Source organism: Bombina bombina, chromosome 4 (genome assembly GCF_027579735.1).
Source record: "Bombina bombina isolate aBomBom1 chromosome 4, aBomBom1.pri, whole genome shotgun sequence".
Lineage (NCBI taxonomy): Eukaryota > Metazoa > Chordata > Amphibia > Anura > Bombinatoridae > Bombina > Bombina bombina.
Window position 1 is genome coordinate 830,173,204 of NC_069502.1, and position 14,280 is coordinate 830,187,483.

Sequence of the window (14,280 nt, forward strand, 5' to 3'; positions counted from 1 at the left end):
TAATTTTTTTCCTTTGGAAACATTTTCTTTTCTGGAATTTGATACTAGCGATTTTGTGGTTGCATTGGCAGCTTCTACGGAAGTTATGTGAAAAGTTAGGACATATAATGTCTATCGTTTGTCTGTTTCATTTGTCTATCCGTTCTAGGGTGGCGACTACCTGTGGCCTTGGACAGTTTCTTGGGTGCCCCCTGTATCAGGCCCATTTATACCTGGCTGGTCCAGTTGGGATGCCGATTGGCTCACTCTTGTGTTGAGTTTCGTTTTTTTGTTTAGTTACAAGTTATAGGTGGCGTTTTTGTTCCTAGAAGTGGCGTTTTTGTTCCTAGAAGTCAGGCTGGTCCATGTTTGTTCTTCTGGGGGCATCAGAGGGGATTGTGCTCAGTCCTCATTGGCCTTTGCATTCTTAGCTGGCGGGTTTTCCAAGGTTCGGATCCTGCTACAGCGTACTCTGTAGGCTACTGGGTCAGGTGCTAGAGTTTTTCTCCTTCCCAGTGGGTTGGAGGTTCAGAGGATTCCATGGAAAAAGTTTCTGGTGCCGTTTCCTCGTCTTCTCTTTTGAGGCTTCCTTTGGGATTGTCCTCTTGGACTCTGTTTCCTTGATGACAATACCTCTTCCTTCGGGTCGAGGCTGATGGGCCTTTTGTTCCCTTCCTTGGGGTTGGCCTTCTGGTAATCTGTTTCAGGAAGTTAGGGCCTTTTGGCCTTTTTCTACTTCCGGGATCTCGTCTGCTCCCATATTTTTAGAGGTTGCAGATTAGGTTGTCTCCTTTTTTTCCCTGTGTTTGCCCTTGCTTAGGCGTCTTGGGTTTTCATCCACCAGGGTTTAGGATGCTCTTTACTTCATTTAATTCCTCGAGTGGTAGGGGTTTCCGGGAAGATGATTCTGAGAGGATCTTGGAGACTACTGTTGTCTTCTCAATCCAGATTTTCTAAGGGTTGAGCTCGGTTCCCTTGTACGTTTACCTTAGTCTTTGGACTTGGTGGGTGTTATCCCTAGAGCCTTTAGGGTCAACCAGAGTAGCTGGGTGGCTTTGATCATTGCCTCGCACCCTTTAAGTTGGGAGTTGTATCCCGCTGTGGGTGTCTTTTAAGCAATCTGTGTCTGGGACACTTACGTGAGAGTTCAGTGTCCAAGGTGCCTTGGATATGACTGTGATTGCATCACCTGTGGTGCATAGTCTGCTCTGGATGGGGTAACCCAGTGGTTCCTCAGGGGTTATTAGTTTGTTTAAAGCCGTCTCCGAGTTCCGGGGTGTCAGGGTTCCCTGTAGAGTTATATAAATTATTACCTAGAGAGCTGAGGGTCTGATAATTCTCCATCATCACCTTCAGAAACATCAGCCAAATTTTGAGAACGGAAAATATTAGATACAGGTGGGGGTATCTGACAAAGCTAATAGTTTCATAGAATGGAGAGACTCATACAATCATAGCCCCCCAGGAAGGGTTTGATTTGTTAAAGGAATGGGGTCTAGTCTCGGCTGAGTCGCGAACAACAACTGACTCTATGCATCCTAAGAATAGTTCTGAGGTTTCACGTTTGGCCCTACAGCTGCAACGGTCTAGTGCAGTGGAAGCTCCTCTAGCCACTAAAATTCGAGCTGTGGCTCCTGATTTCACCCCTAGGCCACAACGGCCCACTACATGACAATAAATATCTCCTACTTCTTTGCTGGACTGAATATGATATGATAACACTTCTTCATATAATATACGTGTATTTATGTGGTTTGTTAATTATATTTTTTCTATGACTAGATGCCTGCTTAGTGTAAGGAGTGGAGGGATTCGGGACTTCTCACAAGAGGTTGTAAATCAACCTAGAAGCATTTTGCCTCTACCCTTTAAATACTCTTTTCTCAATAGCTGAGACTCGCGGGTACCCTCAACTCCTTTTAAATATTTTAGGTTGAATAATCTTTATCAGGCATTTAGTAAAATTTGTTCAGAATTGTTTATAGTAACAACTAGAATGTAAGAGTATTGATATAGAATAAATTATACCTATTGCACTGAATGTAAAGTTATGTTATTTCGTTAGTTCACTTGAGAGACACCATTGTTGTCTTATAGTTCACACTCACCCATAGATAGTCAATCCACTCATACAAGTTGCTTTACTTGTACCGCCCCCCCCCCCTCATTTACGCAAATTGTATTTGTGTTATCCCCTTTTAAGGGGACTGGAGAAGTCAGTCTAATTCCTAGATAAACTTCTCCTTTTGGTGATCCAGTGGTTCACCATACTTGTTAATGTACTCACGTCTTAAGTAGTTAATACATAATTCGTCTGGTTCAAACTTAATGATATATATTGTATTTGTTATATTGCACAGTTTACTTTTGCGTTCATTTTGCTCCTTTTTCTAAGTGAAAACTATAGGTCTTTCGGGACTTGATCCCCTGTGGCTTTTCTGACCATTGATCCGATCATACAGATCTAAGACCACCGGGAGTCACATTCAGGTGCGCAGATCCAGACGGGGTAAGTTGAATACCTAAACCCTCTTCCTTTCCTTTTCCTCTTCACATCTTCCTCTCTTCCTAAGCCCACAATGGCGACAACCCCCAATAACATCTCTTTCGCAACATTAAATGTTAAGGGACTTAATTCACAGGAAAAAAGAAGTATGCTCACTAACACTATGAAGGCTCTAAAAATGCGAGTTATATTTTTACAAGAAACTCACTGGCTAGCATCATCCCAGAATCCGTACAGAACCCCAGATTACCCTATAGTGATTCTAGCCTCCCATTCTGAGAAGTCTAATGGTTTAGCCATTGCCATACACAAATCTATACACTTTGAACACATCCATGTAGAGAAAGACAATCAGGGGAGGTTTCTCCTGCTCAAATGTGAACTAAATGGTATTTTATTCACATTGGTTAATATATATGCCCCGAACCAATCAAAATCCAATTTCCTGAAGGGGATACTGTCTAAAGTTGAGAAACATAAAGTCGGAACTATAGTCCTGGGTGGAGATTTTAATATGGTGTGGGACCCCCTAGTTGACAAGAAAGTCCCAAGAGGGAAAAAAATTGACTCTTACACCATAGATACTGCCAACTAATTTTGTCAGTACATAATCCAACACAATTTATATGACATTTGGAGGGCACATCATCACAACGACAGAGACTATACTTACTTTTCCAGACCCCATAATTCTTACTCAAGACTTGATCATTTTTTCACCGACTCGTGGTCACTTGACAGTTTTAATGTCACATATTAGGGTTTGCTCATGGTCAGACCATGATATCCTTACGTTCACCCTCTCCACTGATTTAACCAAAATGTCTAGACCTAGTTGGAAATTCCCGAAACAAGCACTCCAAGATAAAGCTTTTAAGACCTCCCTCCAGAACTCTATAACTGAGTTCTTGAGAATAAACGAATCCCCAGATATGTCATCTCAAACAGTATGGGCTACTTTAAAAGCATACGTGAGAGGGATATGTATTAGGAGACAGGCAATGCTTAGACGTCAAGCAGGAGCTCCCTTAGGCCTTCTTATGGCTGAATTACGATCTGTAGAACAAGAAAATAAAAACTCTCCATCCATGCCTCTAGCTGACAAAATTAAAAAAACTGGCAGACAGAGAACTAGAGAGAGTGAAGGAATCCTACACTCGATTCAGGAAGTTAATATACTGTCAGGGCAATAAGGCCTCGACACTTCTAGCTCATAAATAGAGAGGTAGAACCGCGGCAGCCAGGATACTGTCACTCAAACGGGGGACTATATTGGTCTCTTCGCCTAAGGAAATCGGAGAAACTTTTACGGCCTATTATTCCGAACTATATCATCTCCAACCCTCAATGGCTGGCAGAGAATCCTCTGTACAAAATATAGTTGACTTCCTACGAAATCTAAACCTGCCAACTTTACCAGAGGGGGATAAGGAGGTGCTTGGGGCCCCATTTTCTTTGGCTGAACTTAACTTAGCTATTAAACACACCCAAAATAATAAGGCTCCTGGTCCAGACGGATATCCGGTGACCTTTTACAATCTATTCAAGACAGAGTTAAATAAGATCCTCCTCAAGGTTTTCTCAGAGGCCCGAGAGTCAGGTTCGTTCCACAGGGAATTTTTGCAGGCAATAATTCTACTTATCTCTAAGCCGAACAAAGATCCTTCACAGTGTACCAGTTATAGACCGATCTCATTGATCAATGGCGATGTAAAGTTGTATGCAAAACTTTGGGCCAATCGCCTCAATAGCCTGCTCCCGAAGGTGGTACACTCTGATCAGGCTTGCTCAGTTTGGCATACCAGACGAAGTGATTACTGCGATTCGAGCCCTGTACTCCTGTCCCTCTGCGGTGGTTAAAGGCCTGGGATTTGCTTCTCCGGAAATACATATCACTAATGGTACTAGACAGGGGTGTCCTCTATTGCCCCTAATTTTTACATTGGCCATTGAACCCTTAGCCCAAGCCATTAGGAATTCCCGCATGATACATGGTGTTCAGTTTGGCAGAGAAGTTGCGAAGATAGCACTGTTCGCGGACGACGTGACATTATTTCTAACAAACCCATTAAGCTCCGTGTATGCTCTCTTTGACCTTGTTTCCAAGTTTGGTGCCCATAGCTATTACAAGGTCAATGTTACCAAGACTGAGGCTTTGTCTGTTGGTATCCCTACATTTGAACTGGATGTTCTGCAAACGTTGTATTCCTTTCAGTGGTCACAAAACACCTTTCAACACTTAGGAGTGCAGCTAGGCCCGGACCCGCAGTTAGTAATTTCCATAAATTACTCAGATATTATTAGAGAAGTCACTGAGCTCACCACCTCCTGGAGTCTTAAGGAGATCTCATGGTTAGGCCGTATAGCATCTTTTAAAATGACGGTCCTACCCAAAATTCTCTACTATTTTCGCTGTATTCCTCTTAATGTGCCTAGTGCCCTAATAGATAAGCTCCAATCTCTTGGTCAAAATTATATCTGGGGTAAGTCTAAACCTCGTATTGCAGCAAAAATACTCCAGAAAAAATATGAGCAGGGAGGGGTAGCTATGCCTAGCATACGCGGTTACTACGAAGCTGCCAGGCTCTCTCACATTTTAGCATGGGCTTAGCTGACTTACCCTGGATCCCTGACTACCGGTTAGATTCTCTAGGAATTAAGAATGTCATTGTTAGAGAAAATTTAAAAGCTTGGCATAATCTTAGAAATCAACCTGAGGTCGCCCCGCATCCATCTCCTATACATTCTTTACCAGCCTTGCTTGCAGCCCTGCCTGATACGCATGTGCTACAATGGGGTGAGTGGGACTTGAGACTGGTTTCCCACTTATACCCCTCGGGCACTCTGCTCACTCCGAACAATATAGGATCTGTCATTCAAGACCCCCCTCTATGGGCCACTTTTGAATATTCCAGACTGTATGCCTTCTTGATATCTTGGGGATTCCCTAACGTTTCCAATAGACCCCTGACCAACTGGGAAAAATTGTGGCAGCTCCATGTCAAGACTCCTAGACTTATATCATTCCACTATAATTTACTACAGACGTCCACGAACAAGGACAGACCCTGGCAACTTAGGGCCTGGGAGGGAGACTTATCCAGACCAATCACGGACAAGGACCTACATATAGCTATGACGTTAACTAAGAAGACTGTACACTGTGCAAACACCCTATAATCATACATGAAACTGTTCCTGAAATGGTATTATACCCCTTCCAGACTTTCGCAGAGGTTTCCTACAACATCCCCTCTCTGTTGAAGAGAATGCGAACTGAGAGGCTCAGATATACATATATGGTGGGACTGCCCAAAATTAAAACCCATATGGAATCAAATATCTAACCTTTGCTCTACTCTTGGGCTGACTGTCTTGCTCACCCCTGAGATCGCTTTACTACACATGTTCCCACGAAGTGTCCCGACTCCCCTGTCTAAGCTGATAATCTTTATTCTCGCGGCCACGAAGTTGGCGATAGCTAGAGCATTGAAGCGGTCCCAACCCCCAGATATAACACTTGTCACCTCTATAATGCAGATATATGCCAAGATGGAACAAAGCTTTTACTTTTGTATGGACAAGGAGGACCTCTATTGGCAGATTTGGGAACCCTGGTTTAGCTATCAGGAAGTCAGTAAACAAACTCGCAGACACGATGCGGTCCCTAGACACCCCCATTAGTGTAATTTAGTTCTACAATTTGATGTTAATCTGCTACCTAGCTAAGGACCCTCACCTACTCCCTCTTATCCTTAAATTTTGGCTCGTACCCCCCCTCCTTCTCTATCCCCCCTCTCCCCCCCTCTCTCCTCCCTATAATATGCAACCTGTTACCCCCGCCCTACCTCTTATCCTTTTCTTGTCTCACCTCTTCTGGAGCTGCTTCTCCCGTCTGGAGATGTGCTCTAGGGCTACTGGAAGAAGTATGTTAAAAGCTATCTTTTGGCTGACTTACCGAAGCCATCATGATGTTTAGTCAATATCTGCGACTATTGTATTACACTAATCTCTACATTTAAGTTCTATTGATAACTATTGTTCATTTTGTATGATCTCCTAAATTAAGGAGACTTTATGTATGTATGAAATAACCTTTTGATTGTCCATGAGGACATTCTTACTGTGTTTACTGAGCGATTATTGTCAGACCTATGATTGTAAAAGAAATTGATGAACCTGCTGTTGTTATTAACAAGTTTATTTTACAATAAAAATTACTTTTGGGGAAAAAAAAAGTGTCTTATATCAAAGTCTTTTCCACTATTAGCTGAAAATATCTTAGTCCTTTCCACATAAGGACAAAAAACACTTTTGCCACACGGAAAGCTGCCTTTTATGTCCCTGTTTTTAATCAGCTAATTTGCAGGAGACAAACATCTGACATATCTGTCCTGGACAAGTATGTCCTTCAAACTTATGGCTTTTCGAACCGTTAGAAGTGGAAAGTCTCCAACCACCTCTTTTAACTTATCATCTAACTGAAGGAGATGCTAGTTTTTGGATAGAGACAATTTAATATCCTCCATTGACAGTTAAATGAGGTTATATATCTTAACACCTCCGGTATGGAGGTTAGATAATTGAGCAGTTGGGAAGTGTATATGTGCTGCTTTGCTCCTTCTAACACTGGAGAACTTGTGTGGGTTTTTTGATGAAGAGGTGCGACTAAGTCACTTATGGCTCATGATGGATTTTTTTACTATTGCTGGGGCTCATAAGCGCTACGCAGCTTCAATTCAGCTTGTGAGCTTTTCCTCCAATATGGTTGTGGTCTCTTTAGTTGCAGTCATGTGACCGGTGTGTTCGGCTAGTTGGAAGCCTCTATTGCCATGAGTGACAATATACTCCTGATTACTTCAGCGATACCGCTTGAGGGTAAGAGTAAGTAAGAGTAAGTAAGAGTAAGAGTAAGTGCCCCAGCTAAAGTTGCAGGGCAGAGGTGCCATTTTTATATTAAAAGATTTTTGCTGTTATTTCTTACTGTTGAGACAGCATTCCCACCACTATGGAGGATACTAATGTTAACCCCTCTGAGGGGTTCCCTATTAATGTATGTAATACTTGTTTATTTTGTGAGGAAAATATGGTTTGTCCTCCTGCATAATTCTGTTCTACATGTCTAAGTTCAGTATTACTAGCCAATGAGGAGTCTAAGTCTGCCCCCCCCCTCTAGCAAATTTATGCATTCTGAGCCTTCCACCGCTCAGGACCCTGTTGTCCAAGATATGCCGTTATTTTTGCCGCTGTCCCCTTTAATCCTATTTCACAAACCGTGCCCCATGGTGCAGATTTTGCTTCTCAACTGCAAATCGCTGTCTCAGCTGCGCTAAATTCTATTCCTACCTCTGGTAAACGTAAAAGAAAAGTTATACCTATTTCTATTGATTTGGGGGTTAATCCTTCTATTCATTCCGAGTTAACTAGTTTGTCTCACCCCTCTGAGGATGAACTGACTTCTATAGCTTCTGAGGTTAAACTTTCAGAGTGTGAGGTTTTAGAGATGAAATCTGTTATCCCTGAGGAATCTAACTTCAGATTTAAATTAGAACACACCTCAGTTTCCTGCTAAAGGATGTCATGTCTTCAAGCAGTCTGGCGAACCCAAGATCCCTAAATTATTAGGGTATATGATGTCAAGAAAACTTCTGGAGATTTTTCCGGCCCGGATGGCGGACATTATTTTGAAGGAGAATGTTTCAGCACATGGGTTTTCTTTTTCAACCTGCCGCAGCAGTGGCTGCCGTTGCAGGTGCATCAACATACTGGTGTGATTCTTTATCTGAGATAATTGAGGTTGAATCACCTCTAGAAGAGATCCATGATCATATCAAGATAGCTAATTCTTTCATCTGTGACGCTAACATGCAGATTATCCACCTGAATGTTAAGTTTTCAGGTTTCACAGTACTATCTCGCAGGGCCCTTTGGTTAAAGTCTTGGTCCGCAGATATGGTCTCCAAGACTAAACTCCTCTCCCTGCCTTTCAAGGGGAAGGTTTTGTGTGGTCAAGGCATGGAATCATTTTCATGGTTACTGGTAGGAAGGGATCCTTCCTTCTCCAGGATAGGAAGGTAAAATCTAAGGGCCGGCAACCATATAATTTTTGTTCCTTTAGTTCAGACAAGGTTCAGAGGACACATTCCTCCTCCAAGCCTGTCCAGTCTAAGGGGACATGGAAGCCCAGTCCTGGAACGAATCCAAACAGGCCAAAATGTCCACAGATAACAAATATGCATGAAGAGGCGGCTCCCGATCCGGGGACGGATTGAGTAGGGGGCAGATTGTCCTTTTTCTCAGAGGTTTGGATTCAAGTCATTCAAGACCCTTGGGTTGTGGACGTGGTCTCTCGGGGATACAGGATAGAGTTCAAATCTCGCCCTTCAAGGGGCAGAATTCTACTTTCAAGGGTGTCCACAAAACCAGAAAAGAGAACAGCCTTCATAAATTTGGTACAAGAAACTTTCTCTCTGGGAATGATTGTTCCAGTGTCCCCTTCAGAGAGGGGTCTGGGTTTTTATTCAAATTTATTTGTGATTCCCAAAAAGGAGAAATCTTTTCGTCCAGTCCTGGACTTAAAATATCTCAACAAATTCCTCAGAGTACTGCCTTTTAAAATGGAAACTATCAGATCCATTCTTCTGTTGATCCAGGAGGGTCAGTTTATGATGACAATCGACCTCAAGGATGCATACCTACATGTTCCGATCCACAAGGATCATGTTCAGTTACTGAGGTTTGCCTTTTTGGATCAAAACTTTTCATTAATAGCTCTGCCGCTCGAGTTTGCTACTGCTCCCAGTATATTCACAAAGTATTAGGAGCTATCCTTGCGGAAGTCAGATCTCAGGGTATTGCTGTGGCTCTTTACCTGGATGATATCTTGGTTCAAGTTCCATCTTTTCATTTGGCAAGATATCACACATAGTCTCTTCTGTGTCTCAGGCAATCTTTCGGTGGCTATGTGATGGAGGTAATTGTTCTCATGGTGTCTTCCATGGACATTATTAATTTTGCTCACTTCCATCTTCAACGCATGCTGAGGCAATGGAAGGGCAATCACTCAGACCTGTCCCAACAAATAGTCATGGTCAAGCTGGCGAGAGACTCTCTCTTGGTGGCTCTCTCTAGATAACCTGTCCCAAGGCTTCTTGACACCATCCTGGGAGATTGTGACTACGGATTCCAAATTTGGGAAAAGAAGTAAGGGCGCTAGAAAAGCTTAAGATACCCCTAAAAAAGCTTGATTAAAGACAAAAATTGACCGGGGACTTGAATAGACTATATATAAATTTTATAAATATCAGAATAAACAAACATAAATTTAAAAACAACACACACAAAAAATATATTTAAAAAGGACGTCTCCCTATAACTTCTCAATTACACTTGTATCAGTGAAACAATGTATATAAAGATACCAGAGTGCAGTGGTAGATACTGTTATATTAAAAAAGGGGTCATTCCTTAGGACATTGCCGTTAATCGGATAGTGTCTATCTTTGGTTTCAGATGTCAAGTCTGTAAAACTCTTGATAACCGGTCTATTAATTATTTGCAGGTATAAGCCTCTGCACTTTATCTGAGATTAAGCAAGTTAAACGTCTTATGTTTGTGATAACACTTTACCGGTAGTCGATCTCTGTTCAGTGTGCTTCGTGGATGTTCCTCGAGATCTCGGCGTCTGATGTCACAGTTCCTGAATCAAGGGCTCCTCTCTCTCAGCCAACCAGAGCCTCCGTGGGCTTCGGTCTATTTAACTTTTGTTGTCCGGTCCGTTTCGACTACCGGTAAAGTGTTATCACAAACATAAGACGTTTAACTTGCTTAATCTCAGATAAAGTTCAGAGGCTTATACCTGCAAATAATTAATAGACTGGTTATCAAGAGTTTTACAGACTTGACATCTGAAACCAAAGATAGACACTATCCGATTAACGGCAATGTCCTAAGGAATGACCCCTTTTTTAATATAACAGTATCTACCACTGCACTCTGGTATCTTTATATACATTGTTTCACTGATACAAGTGTAATTGTGAAGTTATAGGGAGACGTCCCTTTTAAATATATTTTTTTGTGTGTGTTGTTTTTAAATTTATGTTTGTTTATTCTGATATTTATAAAATTTATATATAGTCTATTCAAGTCCCCGGTCAATTTTTGTCTTTAATCAAGCTTTTTTAGGGGTATCTTAAGCTTTTCTAGCGCCCTTACTTCTTTTCCCAAATTTGCCTCATTTTCATTTATAACAGTCTGAAGGATCTGTTATTTAGTTAAGGTGTCTGATACCCTACACTTAGCGCACTTCAATCACTCACCACTAGACTACGGATTCCAGCCTTTCAGACTGGGGAACAGTCGGGGGTCCCCAGAAAGCTCAGGGGACTTGGTCTCAGGAAGAATTGTCTCTTCCTATCAATATCCTGAAACTGAGGGCCATTTACAGTGCTCTAAAGGTATGGTCCCAGCTTTGTTCTGTCCGGTGTATAAGATTTCAATCAGACAACATAACTTCAGTTGCTTACATAAATCACCAGGGAGGAACAAGAAGTTCCCTAGCGATAAAGGAAGTGTCTCGGATTCTCCAGTGGATGGAATCTCACTCCTGTCTTCTCTCTGCGATCCACATCCCAAGTCACATCCCAAGTGTGGACAACTGGGAAGCGGACTTCTTAAGTAGACAGTCCTTTCACCTGGGGGAGTGATCTCTTTACCCAGAGGTATTTTCAGAGATAACCCTCGGGGGGGGTACCGGAGATCGACCTCATGGCTTCTCGGCTCAATGCCAAGCTACCCAGGTACGGGTCGAGATTGAGGGATCCTCAGGCGTATTTAGTGGATGCATTAGTTCCTTGGAGGTTCAAGCTCATGTATCGGTTTCTCAATTGACTCTTCTGCCTCGTGTCATCACTCGCATCAAGCAGGAGCAAGCCCCTGCAATTCTAATAGGTTTTCTACCTAAGGTGGTCTTGGATTGCAACATCAATCAGGAGATTGTTGTTCCTTCCTTTTGTCCTAATTCTTCATCCTCGAAAGAAGGTTTGCTCCACAATCTGGATGTGGTTCGTGCCTTAAATTTCTATCTTCAGACGACTAAGGATTTAAGACTATCCTCTTCTTTGTTTGTGTTATATTCTGGTAAACTCAATGGTCAGAAGGCTACTGTGACTTCTCTATCTTTTTGGCTGGGAAGTGTCATACGTTTGGCCTATGAGAAGACTGGTCAACAGCCTCCTGAGAGGATTACGGCTCATTCCACTAGAGCAGTATCCTCTTCTTGGGCTTTTAGGAACAAAGCTTCTGGGGATCTGATTTGTAAGGTGGCTACCTGGTCTTCCTTACATACTTTTTCAAAATTCTACAAGTTTGATGTTTTTGCTTCAACTGAAGCTGCCTTTGGGAGAAAGGTGTTGCAAGCAGTGGTGCCTTCAGATTTGGGTCTGTCTATTCTTTTTTTTTACCCTCCTGTTTTCTATTGTGTGTCCTCTATAGCTTGGGTATTGGTTTCCAACAGTAAGGAATGAAGTTGTGTACTCTCCCTGCCATTGGTAAGAAAACAAAATGTATGCTTACCAGATAAATTACTTTATTTCCTGGCAGGGAGAGTCCACCACCCCGCCCAAAGTACTTTGGGCTGATTCCTCTTTTTATCCTCTGGCACCTCTACCCCTAATGTTTTTCCTGCTTTTCCTTGTTCCTTCGGCCAAATGACTAGAGGGATAGGGGAAGTGGGAGGGATATTTATAGCCTTTGGCTGGGGTGTCTTTCCCTCCTCCTGGTGGCCAGGTGTTGATATTCCCAAAAGTAAGGAATGAAGTTGTGGACTCTCCCTGCAGTAAAGAAAGGAATTTATCTGGTAAGCATACATTTTGTTTCCCCCCACCTTTTCAGTATAAAACAGATTGTCTCTCCTCATATTTCTAGCCCTCTTCAGAGCTTTTTCCACCTTGTTTCCTGATGGATAATATATTTTTTAGGTAAATTTGTATTTATTTTAGCTAGGTAGTTTATTTGAATAAACCCTCTTCAAAAATCTTTCACTCAATTGAGAGCCATGCTTATCAAATTTTCTTATTGAAGAACAGTTCCTCTTAAGCCTGAGGAATTGTCCAACCCTTTTATTATTATTATTAAATCAGAGTTGGGGGGAGACCTCTCTGAATCTGAGGATCTTAATGTATTTACAACATTTAAGAAGTATAGATATTTTCAGAATAGACCACATTCTTCTCATCACTTCACTTGTTAAATGAGTACCTCTATCAGACTCAATCCTCTGAGGAAGTCCAAACCTAGAGAAAACATGATTGATTAATAAAGCAGCAGCTGTTTCAGACCTACAATTAGGGGATGGAAGACACTCCACCCATTTGGTAAACATACATGTAACGGTTCACATGTATTGATTGCCCCGTGATGTCTTTGTAAGTTGTCCTACAAAGTCAATTTGTAGATCAGACCATGGGAGAGACATACCTCTTTTTTGTAAAGGTGCCCTGTGGTTTGGAGAATTTGGTTGAAACTGTGGACAAACCAAACACCCCTGACAATAAGTCTGAACATCTTTCAGCATATGTGGCCAATATGCATAATCACGCAATACTTCATAAGTAATTCTCTCCCCTCGATGACCTGATGTTGGTGCATCATGGGCATGCTGCAGCATAAGACCTCTAAAAGAAGTAGGAACAACCCACTGTATAGATCCATTATTAGTTGTACGAACTAACAAACCATCTTTAAGACTAAATTTAGACTTATACTTAAATAAGATCCTATGGTCCTCATTTTCAGTGCAATCTTTCTCCTGGATTGGATACACTATAGGATTCTCCTTAAAAAGGTAAAATTTACCCACAACAGGATCCTCTTTCTGACTGGTAATCAAATCCTCGTTAGGTGCATCCTGACTCCATTGCACTACAGATAGTTTTTGATCCTTCTTTATTTGCTGACGGGTTACTACTGCGATTTGACATGCACCAAGAAGGTGTTCAATGTCAAACATTTCCCCCTCTAGGGCACCTTGTTTAGCCATTGTATCAGCTAAATCATTTCCTTCCTTGTCAATACCATGCATCTTTGAATGACCCTTTGTCTTCTTCCAAAAGACAATCAAGTCATTAGAGATAACAATATCATCAATTGCAAGTATCATCTTTCCATGTTTAACTGGCTTGTTACGGGCTCTCATCATCCGATTACGCTTCCACACAGGAAGGTATTCAACAAAACTGTTACGGACATAATCTGAATCTGTAATGATAACAAATTCTTTAAATCCCTGATTTACTGCCATCTGAATGGCCTTATACACACCATTTGGCTACTTTTTGGGCCCAAACAATAACCAACAGGTTGTATGTGATAATCACTACCCCACACAATACCTGCTCCAGCTACAAGATTCTTTTCACCATTTTCAGTGGTATGAAAAGCACAACCATCAACATATACCTTAGGTAGTGGTTGACAATACATTTCCTCATAAACCTTATGTCGTGAGAATATGTAATCATCCTCACAAATTTCCTCCTTTATATCCAGTTACCACAGGGATAACTGGCTTGTGGCGACCAAGCGTTCATAGCGACGTTGCTTTTTGATCCTTCGATGTCGGCTCTTCCTATCATTGTGAAACCGAATTCACCAAGTGTTGGATTGTTCACCAACTAATTTCTGGACCCAAGCGCCCGGCCCAGCCGTCGGGCGCGACCCGCTCCGAGGACAGTGGCAGGTGGGGAGTTTGACTGGGGCGGTACACCTGTCAAACCGTAACGCAGGTGTCCTAA

At 42.1% G+C, this 14,280-nt stretch overlaps 1 protein-coding gene across 1 annotated transcript in view; it reads left to right on the top strand.

Moving 5' to 3' along the window:
- The window catches only part of LOC128657166 (zinc finger protein 517-like), a 78,088-nt gene extending 75,504 nt beyond the window's left edge, over positions 1 to 2,584 (top strand). Inside the window, exon 5 of the mRNA XM_053711407.1 lies at positions 2,375 to 2,584. Within this exon, the coding sequence (XP_053567382.1) occupies positions 2,375 to 2,421 (47 nt within the window). The 3' untranslated portion in view covers positions 2,422 to 2,584. The remainder of the gene's footprint in view (positions 1 to 2,374) is intronic.
- The last annotated feature ends 11,696 nt before the right edge of the window (positions 2,585 to 14,280 follow it).